This window comes from Tursiops truncatus, chromosome 3 (genome assembly GCF_011762595.2).
Source record: "Tursiops truncatus isolate mTurTru1 chromosome 3, mTurTru1.mat.Y, whole genome shotgun sequence".
NCBI lineage: Eukaryota > Metazoa > Chordata > Mammalia > Artiodactyla > Delphinidae > Tursiops > Tursiops truncatus.
Window position 1 is genome coordinate 161355629 of NC_047036.1, and position 15933 is coordinate 161371561.

The 15933-nt window shown below is 40.8% G+C and overlaps 1 protein-coding gene across 5 annotated transcripts in view; it reads left to right on the forward strand.

The window, feature by feature from the left end:
• LOC101322171 (uncharacterized) overlaps window positions 1–15933 on the forward strand; it is a 41636-nt gene that overhangs the window by 18312 nt on the left and 7391 nt on the right. For 3 of the 5 annotated variants that reach the window (XM_073803147.1, XM_073803145.1, XM_073803144.1), the window contains one exon: window positions 15734–15860. In XM_073803147.1, coding sequence (XP_073659248.1) covers window positions 15827–15860 — 34 coding nt within the window. In that variant the 5' untranslated portion in view covers window positions 15734–15826. Of the gene's footprint in view, window positions 1–7980; window positions 9009–13663; window positions 15861–15933 lie in introns of those variants that run through there. The other 2 variants (XM_073803146.1, XM_019930786.3) reach the window with 2 other exon arrangements.

Consider the following 15933-nt stretch of genomic DNA (forward strand, 5'->3'; position numbering starts at 1 on the left):
GGGAAAATAAAGTGAGGAAGGGTCACATCGTGAGGGGTGCTTTTCTGAAAGTGATTATAGCAGCGTGAGTGGTTGGAACAGGATAACTCCTGGCATTGCAGACCCTGACCCTCACCTCTTCACGCTCCTGAGAATTTTTTCTTATATAAAATGGCGTAGGACTTCCCTGGTGGCACAGTGGTTAAGAATCCACCTGCCAACGCAGGGGACACGGGTTCCAGCCCTGGTCTGTGAAGATCCCACATGCCACAGAGCAAGTAAGCCCCTGCCCCACAACTACTGAGCCTGCGCTCTAGAGCCTGCGAGCCACAACTACTGAAGCCCGTGCGCCTAGAGTCCGTGATCCGCAACAAGAGAAGCCACTGCAGTGAGAAACCCGCGCACTGCAACAAAGAGTAACCCCTGCTCGCCACAACTAGAGAAAGCCCGCGAGCAGCAATGAAGACCCAACGCAGCCAAAATTAAATAAATAAAAATTTAAAAAAATTTTAAAAAGCTAAAAAAAGTAAAGTGTAGTATATTACACTTTGTAATGTAGTATATTACCTGTAAAATGTAGTGTATTACCTGTACATAGCATAGGTAGTATGTAGCATAGCATTATATGTAATTAGCTTATACTATATGAAAATAGAATATATTATATATAATTAGCATATACATAATTACTTTACAGTGTATAGTATTGTACTTTTACAGAATAGTACAGTTGACCCTCGCAAAACATGAGTTTGAACTGCGAGGGTCCACTTACATGCGGATTTTTTCAACATATATAGAGTCGGTCCTCTCTAGTCCCGTGTTTAGCGTTGGAGAATTTAGCCAAACTCATACTGAAATTTCCATTGGACGTTGGATGAATCTGTGGATGCAGAACCTGGGCATATAGAGGGCCTACTATGGGACTTGAGCAACGGTGGATTGTGGTATAGTCAGTGTCTCCTGGAACCAATCCCCCCTGGTTACCTAGGGGTGACTGTATTACAGTCTTATCAGTCTGTAGTATAGTATAATTTCCATGTCTGTCCACAAAAGCAATCAAATAAGTCACTCACATCCTCCCGTGAGAACACAGGGCACCTCACCCTCTTGACAGTGCAAAGTCTGCCTCCCTCACCCAGGTTGTTCTCTGGGTTCCTGAGTGCAACTGAGGTGTCAGTATGTGTTTCAGAAATTTGAACTAATTTACCAGCCTGAGGATTGCAATGAAGCACTGAAGTTTGATTTTTAGTAAGTGCAGAGATACGTGACCTTTGTGTTTGTGTGATTATGAGGCAAGATCATCCCAGAGTGCTTTATCCCGAAGAGATGCCCTTGGATAAGGAGTTGTTGTTGATGACAAATTGAAATTATAATGGAGTAATCACAATTCAGGCATACTAAAACGGAGTCAGATGGCCACTGCGGATTTAATCTCAGACATCTCTTTACCACTGAGAACTTGAACTTTCTTTGAACTGAACCAGACCCAGGGACCACCAGCCATATCCAGAACAACACCTGCCAGCTACAACCTTATTGTCTCAAGGTCTCCCCTGGTAACTATGCAACCATTTCACATCCCAAACCAATCCTTGCATAACAAGTACCCTCACTTTCTGTCAGCTCCAATTATAATTCTTGACAAACAATTTATATAACTGACCGTAGCTTTGCAGCTTTTTACCTTTATAAACCACCCCTATTCTGTAGTCTGGCAAAACACAATTCAAGTGCTTCTTGAATCCGTGTCTCCGGGGCTGCAGTCCTAACAAACCCCAAATAAATAGTTTTTAATTTCAATCAGATCTCCACTTAGAAAAATTTGGTTAACATTGTTCTTGGTACCAAGCACCTACACCATGATAATAGCCTAAAAGTCTGTAAAAATGTGCTGATGAGGTCAACTGTTGCCCAGGGCATCCTCTAGCATGATTGCCTGGAGATTAACTAATCCTGCTGCCCATTGGGTGCCATTGCAGACTAGGAGTGGCCTGGTTAGGGATTGTAGCAGCAACTCTCCAGTGTTCTTGCTCACATGTGCTGGTAGCACACCACCATTGATAGGAAAACATGTACAGGATTTATTTTATTTATCTATTTATTTATTTAGGATTTTTTTTCTCTATCTATCTATTTATTTATTTCTTGCTTGCTTGCTTGCTTGTGGAGCTGCTTGGCTTGAGGGATCTTAGTTCCCTGACCAGAGATTGAACCCAGGCCCTTGACAGTGAAAGCACAGAGTCCTAACCACTGGACCACCAGGGAGCTTCCAGGATTTATTTTAAATGAACAAGAAAGCAAGCATATTTCAAAATGTAAACCACATTGCCTTTGCATTTCAAGAGGAAGAAACAAAAATATATATAATTTAAATAATTTAAAAGAAACAATTTAAGCTTCTTTTTACGTAAGTGCTGAAAAGACTTATAAGCAACAACTCACATCATTATCTACAGGAGCATGGGGAATTTAGTCGCCAATGGTAGAAGACATGCCAGGAGTGAGTCTTCAGGCATACTTCTATGTCTCAGGCTGAGGTTTTGAAAGTTGATATACAAAATAAACAACTCATGCTAAACAAAAAAAAGTACCCATATTTTATTTTTAATACTTTATAGTCAAATGACTAATTTATTATTTTATTTTTATTTTTGGTAGTCATGAATTACCTGCTTAATTAAACATTTAAAAATTAAATGTAGGGACTTCCCTGGTGGCGCAGTGGCTAAGAATCTGCCTGCCAATGCAGGGGACACAGATTCAATCCCTGGTCTGGGTAGATCCCACATGCCTCGGAGCAACTAAGCCCACGGCTGCAACTACTGAAGCCTGCGCACCTAGAGCCCATGCTCCGCAACAAGAGAAGCCACCGCAATGAGAAACCCGCGCACTGCAACGAAGAGTAGCCCCCGCTCGCCGCAACTAGAGAGAAAGCCCACGTGCAGCAACAAAGACCCAATACAGCCAAAAGATGAATAAATTAAAAAATTAAAATTAAAAAAATAATAATTAAGTGTAAAAAGTCATACATAATAAACATTTCAAAGTGTGGAGAAAGTTAACCATTCTTCAGTACCCTCAGTCCTACTCAGTAGAGGTAACCATGATGGAAACATATATATATATATAACTGCAAATTGGAAATTTTCTTTTCCCTGACCAGTGATGGAACGCAGGACCTTGGCAGTGAAAACATGGAGTCCTAAACACTGGACCGCCAGGAATTCCCAGCAAATTGGAAATTTTTAACATAGCTACATCATTCTGCAGCACATATAGATCAGTGCTTATAGATTTACCCCATGCTTTCATTTTTCTTTTTCAGATTCTCTTCCATTCTGGCTTATTACAAGATATTGAATATAGTTCCCTGTGCTATACAGTGGGACCTTCTTGTTTATCTATTTTATATATAGTAAAAAAAAAAAAAAGTAAATTTTATAATATGTGTATATTACCACAATTAAATATAAAGTTTTTAAGCCAAGAGAGTGAAAGCACAGCCCACAGTATGGAAGAAAACTTTGCATATCATATATCTGATAGGGGACTTATATAGAAAAATATAAAGATTATTACTTAATAATAAAAGTCAAATAACTCAGTTTAAAAATGGCAAAGGATCTGCATACATATTTGTCCAAAAAAGATATACAAATGACCAGGAGCTATGAAAAAATGCTGCATATCATTAGTCATCAAAGAAATGCAAATCAAAACACTAATGAGGGACTTCCCTGGCGGTCCAGCAGTTAAGACTCTGCACTTCCACTGCAGGGAGCATGTTTAATCCCTGGTTGGGGAACTAAGATCCCACATGCTGCGTGGTATGGCCAAAAAAAAAAAAAAAAAAAAAAGGAAAAAAAAACCACTAATGAAATATCACTACATAGCCACTAGGATGGCTTGAATCAAAAAGCTAGAATCATAACAACTGTTGTTGAGGATATATGGAGAAACTGGAACCCTCATAACTGAGTGGTGCAAATAAAAATTGGTGCAGTCACTTTGGAAAACATTCTGGCTGTTCCTCAAATATTAAACCTAGAATTACCATATAATCCATCAATTTCTCTCTACCTATATGCCCAAGTGAAATAACAACACATGTTCAAACAAAAACTTGTACATGAATTTTTTTAACATGTTTATTGGAGTATAATTGCTTTACAATGTTGTGTTATTTTCTGCTGTATAACAAAGTGAATCAGCTATACGTATACATATATCCACATATCCCCTCCTTCTTGCGTCTCCCATGAATTTTATTTATTTTTTTAAAAATAAATTTATTTATTTATTTTTGGCTGTGTTGGGTCTTCATTGCTGTGCACGGACTTTCTCCAGTTGTGGTGAGCGGGGGGCTACTCTTCTTTGCGGTGTGCAGGCTTCTCATTGCAGTGGCTTCTCTTGTGTAGCATGGGCTGTAGGCACACAGGCTTCAGTAGTTGTGGCTCATGGGCTCTAGAGTGCAGACTCAGTAGTTGTGGCGCACGGGCTTAGTTGCTCTGTGGCATGTGGGATCTTCCTGGACCAGGGCTGGAACCCGTGTCCCCTGCATTGGCAGGCGGATTCTTAACCACTGCACCACCAGGGAAGTCCCTGTACATGAATTGTATAGCAGCATTATTCATAGTAGCCAAAGATAGAAAAATTCCAAATGTACATTAATGGATGAATAGATAAATGCAATGTGTTTTATTCATCCAGTGGAATATTTTTTGGCCGTAAACACAAATGAAGTGTTGATACATGCTACAACGTGGGAGTACCTTGAAAAAATCATGCTAAGTGAGTGAGGTCAATCACAAAGACCATATATTATATAATTCCATTCATTTGAAAGCCTTGAGTAGGGAAATCTATATAGATACAAAGAGTAGTGGTTGTCTAGGCATGGGGACTGGAGGAAGAAATTGGGAGTGAAAGCTAAAGAGCAGAGGAGTTTTTTTAAAAATCTTTTTAGTATCTTGTTTTTAATAACAAGGTGTTGGAGCTACAAGATTATATTTTGTCAACATAGGAATATTTTGTGCATCATTGAGAGTAAAGCATTCAACTCTCTGTGTAAAGTCTGTGGGCACCACAGATGTTAGCAGGTGAATTTTTAATGGTTTTTTGTTTTGTTTTGTTTGTTTGCTGAACAACTCCACACAAAAAATGAGTGCCTCATTAACATTTATTGTTTCTGCAAGGTCAAAAGGAGAGCAGTCAACTCTAATTATAGCTATTGTGGACTAGAAGTAATGTGTTACCAAGAACTAGTGTTCTCAATTATATTTTCATAGTTTTATTGAAAATTTAAAAAATACACATATCTCCAAAAGTATCAGATTTATAAAAATTTGAATGCAACCTTTAAAGAAAGATTCATTCATTTTAAAGAAAAGGTTTCATTCATTTTTTTAAAAAATGAGAATAGTTTTGTTTGTCATCAAAATGATTTTACTGTGATTATTGTTCATGTTACTATTGAATTAGATTAAAATATTTTGTAGTAGATTTCAGGGAATTCATTCTTTCTCATGAGAGTTTTTTGTGTGTCAGGAACTGGAAATCCACTTTTTAAATGTTTGGGAAATATGTGGTTTAGTGTAGTTACGTATAGGGGTCTCTTAGAGAATTCCTTAGAGATCCAAGAAGATAAACAACCAATGATTATAAGGACAAGAACTAAAAGATCTCTAGAGATGAGTTAATCCTATACTCTTCTTTACTCTTTCCTCTCCTTTTCCTCATTCCCATCAATTCCTTTTTCCTTTTCTTTCATATTGTCTTATCTCTTTTCTTGTCTTCCTCCCGCCTCTCCTTCTTCACAGAGGTTTTTTTTTTAATTAATTTATTTATTTTTGGCTGTGTTGGGTCTTCATTGCTGTACACGGACTTTCTCTAGTTGTGGTGAGTGGGGGCTACTCTTCGTTGCAGTGCGCAGGCTTCTCATTGCGGTGGCTTCTCTTGTTGGGAAGCACAGGCTGTAGGCGCGTTGGCTTCAGTAGTTGTGGCTCGTGGGCTCTAGAGCGTAGGTTCAGTAGTTGTGGCGCACAGGCTTAGTTGCTCCGCAGCATGTGGGATCTTCCTGGACCAGGGCTCGAACCTGTGTCCCCTGCATTGGCAGATGGATTCTTAACCACTGCGCCACCAGGGAAACCCTCTCTCTCCTTCTTAACTTCTATAATTCATACAAATGCAATCTCTTAACCCCAATCTGAATTCCCATAGCTTCATTTTGCACATGACACATAGTAGCTCCAGTCTGCATTCAGTTAACGCTTTGTTGCACACTTGTCACTATTCAAGGGTTTAGTATAAATCAATGAAGCAAGAATAGATTCCTTTATTCATGCATCTTATATTCCAATGAAGAGAGACAGGCAATAAACAATAAACAATGAAGAATAAATTACACACTACATAAGGAAATCGTGAGCATTATGAAAAATACTAGAGAAGACTAGGGTGAATCAGAAATGGGTTTGGCAGTGAGTTGCAATTTTAAGTCAAGTGATCAGGGAAATTATATCTGATTGTCAACTTTTTTTGTGTGTCCCTTGAGCCCAGTTTCCAGAGTGAAAATGTGATTGATTTAACTCAGGTTACTATAAATTTCCATTTTACACTCAGTTGAGTAGTTTATGTGGCATTTTCTAAGTAGTCATGCTCTTCTATAAATCTGTGATTATGATTTATTTACCATAAAAATACTAAACCAGAAATGTCCTAATAAAAGTATTCTTTTGGTGAGGACTCTTCTCTATCAAAGGTTATTAGTCTATTTACCAAGAGCTCAGTTTTCAGTATATTTACAAGGAGATTACACTTGGTCACCTGCATTCTTTTTTCCCCAGAGACCCTTCCTGTATATAAATCACTGGATAGATAGCTGTTTAATTTGTTCCCACTAGGGAATAGGAGAAGAGGAGTTTCTTTTTAAGGTGAGGAAAATGTTCAGAAATTGGCTGTAGTGGTGATTATTGAATCTACCTGTGAATATACTGATGCTATGAACAAGGGCTCATGTGCCCACAGCACAGAAAGCTCTGACAGTGGGTGTTTGCAGCAAAGTAAGGGTTTATTTGCAGGGTTCCAAGCAAGGGAGTGGGAGGCAAGTCTCAGATCCACTCCAGCTTGATCTTTGAGTTAAGGGTTTTTTTAAGGGGAAGAATAAAGAGGCTGGGATTAATCATCATCTCGTGACACTTCTGTGACATTTCTTAATGATAGCTTCAGGAGTCAGGATGTCTCTCCTTTATGATTCCCAGCCCAGGTGGTCCATGGCTTGGAGGTCTGTTAGCTTATCTTGCCCTGGAGAAACAACCTCTGTTTGTACGTTAATGATGATATCTGTAATAACAATTTTAGTACATTAACGATGTTATCTACAACAGCAATTTGACTGTAGTTGATTAGGTCAGAGGGGACAAGAAAGGGAATAAAGTTTTGGATAAAGAGATTAATCATAAACTCAGTAAGGGAACTTTGTTTTAGGGGAATTCGGTTTCACTGAAAACCAGTGAGTTTTAGACATTAAAGGGTCCATTGTATAGTATGTGTGTTGTATCTCAATAAAGCGTTCAAATAAGTGGATAAATGCGTTAAGGTTTTGCAATGCAAGCAATTCAGGCTCTTAGACATCTAAGAGTTTCCAGGTTATTTAACACATCCATCACCTCAAATTGTTATCGTGTGTGTGTGTGTGTGTGTGTGTGTGTGTGTGTGTTGAGAACTCTTAAGATCCACTCTCTTAGCAAATTTCATTTATACAATACAGTATAAGTATCTCAAATCATCGTATTGTCATCCTCAAATTAGACCATTTTATTAGTCAGTTATACCTCAAAGTAGAGCTTGGAGGGGTAAAAAGACTTTCCAGGTGCATCTCACATTTACATTACGGTTTGTTATTGTTGTTTTTGTTATTTTAGTGAAAATAGGAATTCAGTTGCCTTAGGGATGTTACAGCTTTTTACATTTCAAAATTCTCTAGGGACACAAGCTAACATTGATCTAAAATAAATTTCCTTCTAGTGTAAAATATGAATTTAATGAAAGCTGGTAGTTTAATGACACATCTCACACCGTCTGCTTAGAGAAGAGGCCCTTCCCCCAGCTAGGACTGTGGGGTTCAAACTCCCCACTAGAGCCAAACGCTCTGGGATTCTTCTCAAATGAGTGGGGGGTGGGGAAGAGATGGGTAGAAGTCTCAAGGCTGTCAAATTTCAAAGATTAAAACGGAGCCTGAGGGCTTCGCTCGTGGCGCAGTGGTTGACAGTCCACCTGCCGGTGCAGAGGACACGGTTTCGTGCCCCGGTCCGGGAGAATCCCACATGCCGCGGAGCGGCTGGGCCCGTGAGCCATGGCCGAGCCTGCGCGTCCGGAGCCTGTGCGCTGCAACGGGAGAGGCCATAACAGTGAGAAGCCCGCGTACCGCAAAAAAAAAAAAAAAAAAAAAAAAACGGAGGCTGACTCTTTATTACAGATAGTGATGTCACACTGAAGTGGCTACGTTTCTAAACAAAGGTCACAGTTCCAATTACACCAAGCCTTCTTGTTGCAGTTTGTCCTGGTCTGGGCGCCCTCTTGTCTATACTTGCTTCATCTTCAAACTGAATGAGGAATTCCCTGTGCACACCTGTGACCTCGCGTTCCGACCAAGCTGCGGGAAGACTACAGAGTCAGCCTTACGACAGGAATAAGCTCTGTTTAAATTCAAATATTCCCGCGGGAACAGGTCACCCACCATCGGCTGAAGCCTGTTCGCCTGATCCAAGCGTCCTCCCGCCCCGCTATCACTCAGGCACGAGGGGGCGAGGCCTTGGGAACTGCCCAATCAGGGAGGTCCCTGGGGCCTGTGGGTGGGGTGACGCCCCTCAACGGAAGGGCTGTAGCTAATCGCTCTGGCTTTGCTCCGGATGCTTATCTTCCCCTAGTGGTCTTCTTCCTCTGCCGCAGGTTGTGTTGTGCTGTGATCTATACGGGTCGTGGGAGTCGTAGGAAGGATTCGGGGAGACCCAGGAAACCTAGAAATGGTGAGTGTGCTTCCCTGGATGTGGAGACGGAGAGGAGGGGCTGGTGGGAACCGGCCGGAAGCGGCCGTGGCGGGACCCGGGCCTCCCCGCGGTCAACTTCGGAGTCCGCTGGCCCGAGTCCACCCGGGGCGCCGCTCGGACCTCAGTCCGCTCCGGCTCGCAGCGTGGGGGCGGGGCGGGGCCGGCAGCCGGGACCCCGGGCGTCCTGTCCCGTCCCTTGGTGCGCGGCGACGTCGGCCCTGACCCCGGAGCCTCTCTGCGCAGCTCTGCGCCCGCAGCCCCGCGTCTCCCCCAGGTTGTGCGGTGACCGCGGGAGGGTCGTTAGACTCGGGGTCAGGGCTATATGCGTGGGAGGAGCTGTGGTGTGTGAGGTCCCCATTCCCTCCTTTCTCCCCAGCGCGACACGTTTTCTCTTGAGTTTTTCAAATTTGATGGGAGCGGGGTCTCAAATCCACAGCCCTGTTTTACCAGCGTAGCTCTTCCTAGGGTTGGCGATAGATCCCTAAATTTACAAATCCCTTTCATATTCCCAAACGCCAGTTTCCTCTCTCTGATTCACAACATATTCTACTGTTTGTCCGCCGTGCTACATTTCAAATAGCCTCAATATTTTAATTGTTTATCCTTCTTAAGTAGAGCCACGGATGGGCTGATTTTGAAAGCTTTATTTTTTTGTGTGTATTTTACATGAAAGGAAAGCCGAGAATGACCGCCTGGAACTATGTTGTATGAAATCCTTGTGCCTCTCGTCACAGGATCTTTCCTGGGCCCAGACATCCTACGGAAAATCCTTTGGTTGGAGGTTCCTTTTTGAAACTTTCCTGGGTGATCTGTTCTGTCAGCCTTGCCCCTCCCTGCTTTTGTTGACCTGAGAAGATTTATTGCTTTATTTAAGTGTTCGTTTTCAGTAGGGGTAAATACATTTTTATTTAATCAATAGGCTCGAAAGATAGCATAAAACATTTCCAAAGAGGCAAAAAAAAGTGGTGAATTTCAGGGGTGAAAAGAAAGGTTCCAGTATTGCATTTCTCTTAAGATACTGGTTTCACTCCCTCTTACCCTGACTGTAGTTGTTTCAGAGGGCTGTTCATTACTTTTGGATGATTTCAAATGAAATTCCAGGGTTTAGACTTGCAAACCAGAAGTGTTCAAGTATGATTAATTAATTACAAGTCTTGCCATGAAATAATAATTAACTGACATCTTCTTTGCTGAAAGGAATATATATTTGGGATTTTCTGGTTGAACTAGTAAAGTACGTTCCAGTTTTCTTTCCTCCTTTCCACATAAACACTGAGTCTGAGTGAATTTGCTGGATTGGTCAGTGTGTTTGTGTCATTAAAATGTAATAGTGGTGCCAAGTAACTCCAGTGTTGAATATGGCCTGTGGTGGGTGAGCCAAACCAAGGCCCTCTCTGAGCGTGCACAGAGAGGTAGAAGCGAAGGCCAATTGGTTCTTCCTGGGGAACCTCTCCTTGTAGGTTTTCTCACCTGCTCACACCCACTACAGAAGGAGCCTTTATGCTGAGAGAAGGTGCAGAGCCCTGGAAAGATGGGGGTTCAAGTGCACCTGGGTAGGTGGAGGAGACACGGTGATTTCTTTCTGCAGTTGTAATAGTGGTTTCTTCAGGTGCAGATGTATGCCTAAGTGTTGCATCCATAATGTTGGCGCATTCAGTGTAATTTGTGCACAGGAAAGTCTATGGAGGTTGGTGTTCTGTCTCCTTGACAAAGGGTTTATGAATTTGGGAGTTCATTTGGGTGGGAACCTGCTGAGAAATTCCTCACTTGTGAGAATGGAAGCCTGGGAGAGGAAGGGCTCGCACGTGGCCAGGCAAGAGAAGAGTATGTGCAGCTGCCAGAGTTTATTTTGGGTCCCTACCCTTCTTCACCAGGGACTGACTCACTTCTAGGGGTTCTATCTCAGTTGGGAGTGTCTGCACCACAATTTTAAGAATGTATTTAACTTTCTGAATGTGGATTTTCGTTTTGAACGGTAGGGAAGCAGTGTGCTTATCTCAGCTGATTCAAATATTTGCTTTTCTTTCCTTTGGATTCCTTTATCTCTTGAATATTGTGGTCCTGTAATTCTTTTCCTTAGTAGTTCCCACATAACCCCTCTGCATCCACACAGTTTGCACTGTTTTATACATCTTGTATTACCACAGTACATTTATAACAATTACTGAACCAATAGTGATGCACTAAAGTCCACAGTTTTTATTATCAATGACTCTTTGTGTTATAGGATCTATGGGTTTTGGTAAATGTTTATTGAAACGTATCCATCATTTCTCTGTCCTGTAGAGTAGTATCAGTTCCTTCAAAGTCCCTTATGCTTCATCTATTCATTCATCTCTCCCTTCAACCCCCAAATCCTTCAGAACCAAAGATCTTTTTCTGGCTCATAATAATGTCTTTTCCGGAATGTCCAATACTTGGAATCTTGTGTTGCCTTGTCAGATTGGCTTCTTTCACTTAGCAATGTACTTTTAAGATTCCTTCATGTGTTTTCATGGCTTGATACCTCATTTCATTTTTTCACTGAACAATATTTCATCTTATTACAGTGGGAATGACACTGATTGTTTAGCCATTCGACTCTTGAAGGACATCATGCTTAACTCTAACTCTTGCCCATTATGAATAAAACACCTAGAAACATTCATGTGTAGGCTTGGTAGAGTCTAATTTAGGTCTCTACCAAGGAATGTGATTGCTGGATCTTACTATACGTATAAGAGTATATTAAGTATCGATGGAAAATTCTTATCTTCCAATGTAGGCATACCAAATTTCATTCCCACCACCAAGGAATGAGGATTACCAGCAGCTTCACATCTTCACTAATATCTGGTGTTCTGAGTGTTTTGAATTTAGCCATTTGATAAGTGTGTAGTGACATATCATTGTTGTTTTTTTTATAATTTCCCAAAGACATTTGTTGAGCATGTTTTCATATTGCTTATTTCCCATCTGTATATCTTGTTTGGTGTGGTGTCTATTCAGATCTTTTTCCCACTTTTAATTGAGTTGTTTGTCTTCTTACTGTTGAGTTTTAAGAATTATATATATATATATATATATATATATATATATATATATATTTTGTTTGGGGTTTTTTAAAAAATTATTTATTTATTTGGTTGCACTGGGTCTTAGTTGCAGCTCATGGGCTCCTTAGTTGTGGCACATGGGCTTCTTAGTTGTGGCTCCAGGACTTCTTAGTTGTGGCTCCAGGGCTCCTTAGTTGCGGTACACGGGCTCCTTAGTTGTGGCATGTGAACTCTTAATTATGGCATGCATTTGGAATCTAGTGCCCTGACCAGGGATCAAACTCGGGCCCCCTGCATTGGGAGCACAGAGTCTTATCCACTGCACCACTAGGGAAGTCCCCAAGAATTCTATGTATATTCTGGATACCAGTCATTTATCAGATATGTGTGTTACAAAGACATTCTCCTAGTCTGTGACTTGTCTTTTCATTCTCTTAACACTTTCCCAGCACAGGAATTTTCCTTTTAATAAAGTGAGACTTATCATTTTTTCCCTTCATGGTTTGTTTGTTTGTTTTTGGTGTTGTATCTAAGTATGATGTTAGCTGCAGGTGTCCTGTAGATATTTTTCTCAAGGACAGAGAGTTCCCTTCTATTATTAGTTTGTTACCATAAATGGATGTTGAATTGTATCAAATCTTTTTATGTTCATTTCCCCCTTCTTTCATTTCTGATATTATTTCTGTTTTGCCTTCTCTTCTCCGTTATCTTGACTAGACGTCAGTCAATTTTATTATAATTAATATTTTCTGCGGACCAGCTTTTGGTTTTGAAAAGTAGAAGAGTAGTTTTTTCTTTCAAAAATTTAAATATTTCACTCTGCTCTCTTCCTGCTTGCATGGTTTCTGAAAAGAAGTCTGATTTAATTCTAATCGTTTTTCTCTATAAGTAAGGTGGGTTTCCCCTCTGGCTTTTTTTCACTATATTCTCTTTCTCTTTGATTTTTCTCTAGTTAGAATATGATATACTTGGTATGCATTTTTTTTTTTTTTTTTTTTTTTTTTTTTGCGGTACACGGGCCTCTCACTGTTGTGGCCTCTCCCCTTGCGGAGCACAGGCTCTGGACGCGCAGACTCCGGACGTGCAGGCTCAGAGGCCATGGCTCACAGGCCTAGCCGCTCCACAGCATGTGGGATCTTCCTGGACCGGGGCACGAACCCGTGTCCACTGCATCGGCAGGCGGACTCTCAACCACTGCACCACTAGGGAAGCCTTGGTATGCATTTTTGACGTTTAGTGTTCTTTAAGCTTTTTGGATCTACAGCATGCCATTTATGATTAATTTTAGGAAAATCTCAATAATTATTACTTCATTTTTTCTGTTCCTTTCTGTGTATCTTTTTTTTTCCAGATATTCCCATTTTGTGTATTTTAAACCTGTCATTGTACAGTTCATGGATATTGTGTTCTATTTTGTTTGTTTTGTTTTTGTTTTTTTGGCTTTGTGTTAGCCTCTGGTGAAATATATTGTTTTCAGTACAGGCCTTGTTAAGAACAGAGTATTTGGTATTTTTTATTATTATTACTTTTTTTGATGTGGACATTTTTTAAAGTCTTTATTGAATTTTGTTATGATATTATTTCTATTTTTATGTTTAGGTTTTTTGGCTGCGAGGCACATGGGATCTTAGCTCCCCAACCAGGGATCAAACCTGCACCCCCTACATTGGAAGGTGAAGTCTTAACCACTGGACCACCAGGGAAGTCCCTGGTGCTTATTTTTACATGCCATCTTTATTTCTTCTTTCCCAGTTTTAGAGAGAGTGTTTTGCCTGTGACCTCAATGCTCTGATGGGTCTAAGAAGACTTGTTCAAGTTTTTTTCATTTTTTTTCTTTGAGGCCAGGAATGATGACTTCTAAGTTTCTTAAATGCCAGATTAGAACCTGTAAGTCTCTGTCTTCAATTTTTGGTGATTGCTGACTGCTTTAAAACCTCATTCATCCTCTTTACACTTTTACCCACATCTATACAAAGTGATCAGAAAGCCTTAGTCCTTCTTCCATTGGCAGTGGCAAGAGATTCAATCCTCTTAAGATCCTGCTCTTGTGTGTGAACCCTCATCCTAACCCAGCCCCTAACTTCAGTTTTTAAAAAGTCCAATTACCTTTCCTTGCTTGTGAAGCCATTTCTTGAAAGCTCTGGAGAGGCCTGCCTTACTTTCCTCAGATACCTCAATTATTTAGGTAATAAAACCTTTCATACACTATTGGCAATGTGTGCTGTCATCAGCAAAGGGATTCCTATCCCCAGGGGTCAAGCTGTCATGTTCCTGTAAACCTTGTGGGAGCTTGGAAATTAGAGAAGTTGGCAGGGCAGCCTCTAGAGTGGCTGGTCAGGAAATAACTTCCTCCTGCAATTTGAAAATGGAGATTTTATGTTCTTTAGGAGGAAAGCACTGTTGAATCCTTTGTGTATTTCATACTTTTGGGCAGATTCACCATCAAACCCTTGTGATTTTCAGTGAATGCACTTGCCATCTACAACTCTTAATCTGTTCCTCAAGGTTAGAAAGGCACAGGGCACTGTGTTTTAGATCTGCCATAAAGAGCTATTCTGGCATATTGTCTCACTCTGTGTGCCTATGTATGCCTCTTAAGCAGCCCTGAGGCACATGACTATAGGAATTTTGTGGTCTGTGTTTTCATGCTGTCTTCCTACTGTCTGCGCCAATTAACTGTAGGCGCCAATTAACTTTCTAGTGCATCAGATCAAACAAAGAGAAAGGAAAAACTGAATCTGTGGTAAATATTGCACAAGTTAACAGCACTATTTCCCCACAAGAATATTTTTTTTTCTGTCATCTACATCTGACTACTTATAAAGGCCTGGATTACTTTACGGACAAATTGGCCAGCTGGATCCTATTAAAAGTTTTACAGTTTTCTTGGACTCTTGTTTGGTGATGGGAATAGAAGAAAAAGCTTCCAGTTCAGCACTATGTTCTTATTCATAAAAGTTTGTGCAGATTTGGCCCTCTGCCTCATAAGTGCTATAAATGGTATGTAAAAAGGAAGGAGATGAAAGAGTTTTTCCTCACAAGGCATTGATGGTCTTAAAATGGTAACATTCGTTTCATTTGTATATCATGTCTGTCATTTCCCAACATGTTCTGGACCCTGCTGTTAGTGAGAAATGAGATGTAATGTGATCAGAGTAAATATTTCCATGTTCATTATGCTGCTAAATTTGTGAGGAAGTAGAGACAGAGTAAGTTCCTGATGATCAAGTCATAGAATAAATGTTTGGATATGACAGGATCATACATAACCTTCATATAAATAGTGTATATGGCTTCCCTTGTGGCACAGCAGTTAAGAAACTGCCTGCCAATTCAGGGGACACGGGTTCGATCCCTGGCCCAGGAAGATCCCACGTGCCATGGAGCAACTAAGCCTGTGCGGCACAACTACTGAGCCTGCACTCTAGAGCCCGCGTGCCACGACTACTGAAGCCCACGCGCCTAGAGCCTGTGCTCTGCAACAAGAGAAGCCACCACAATGGGAAGCCTGCACGCTGCAATGAAGAGTAGCCCCTGCTTGCTGCAACTAGAGGAAGACCCAAAGCAGCCAAAAATAAACACAAAACAAAACAAAACAAAAATGGTGTATAGATTTCTAGTCCTGTCAGTGTCATTCATCCTACTATACACATATTTGGGATATTTTAGGACTCGGTAGCCTTTGAAGATGTGGCTGTGAATTTCACCCTGGAGGAGTGGGCTTTACTGAATCCTTCACAGAAGAAACTCTACAGAGATGTGATGCGGGAAACCTTCAGAAACCTGGCCTCAGTAGGTAAGGGTGACAGCTTTCCTTTACTTTGTCAATTAGGGAACAAATGTTTCTTGCTCATTGATGGTCTTCTAAG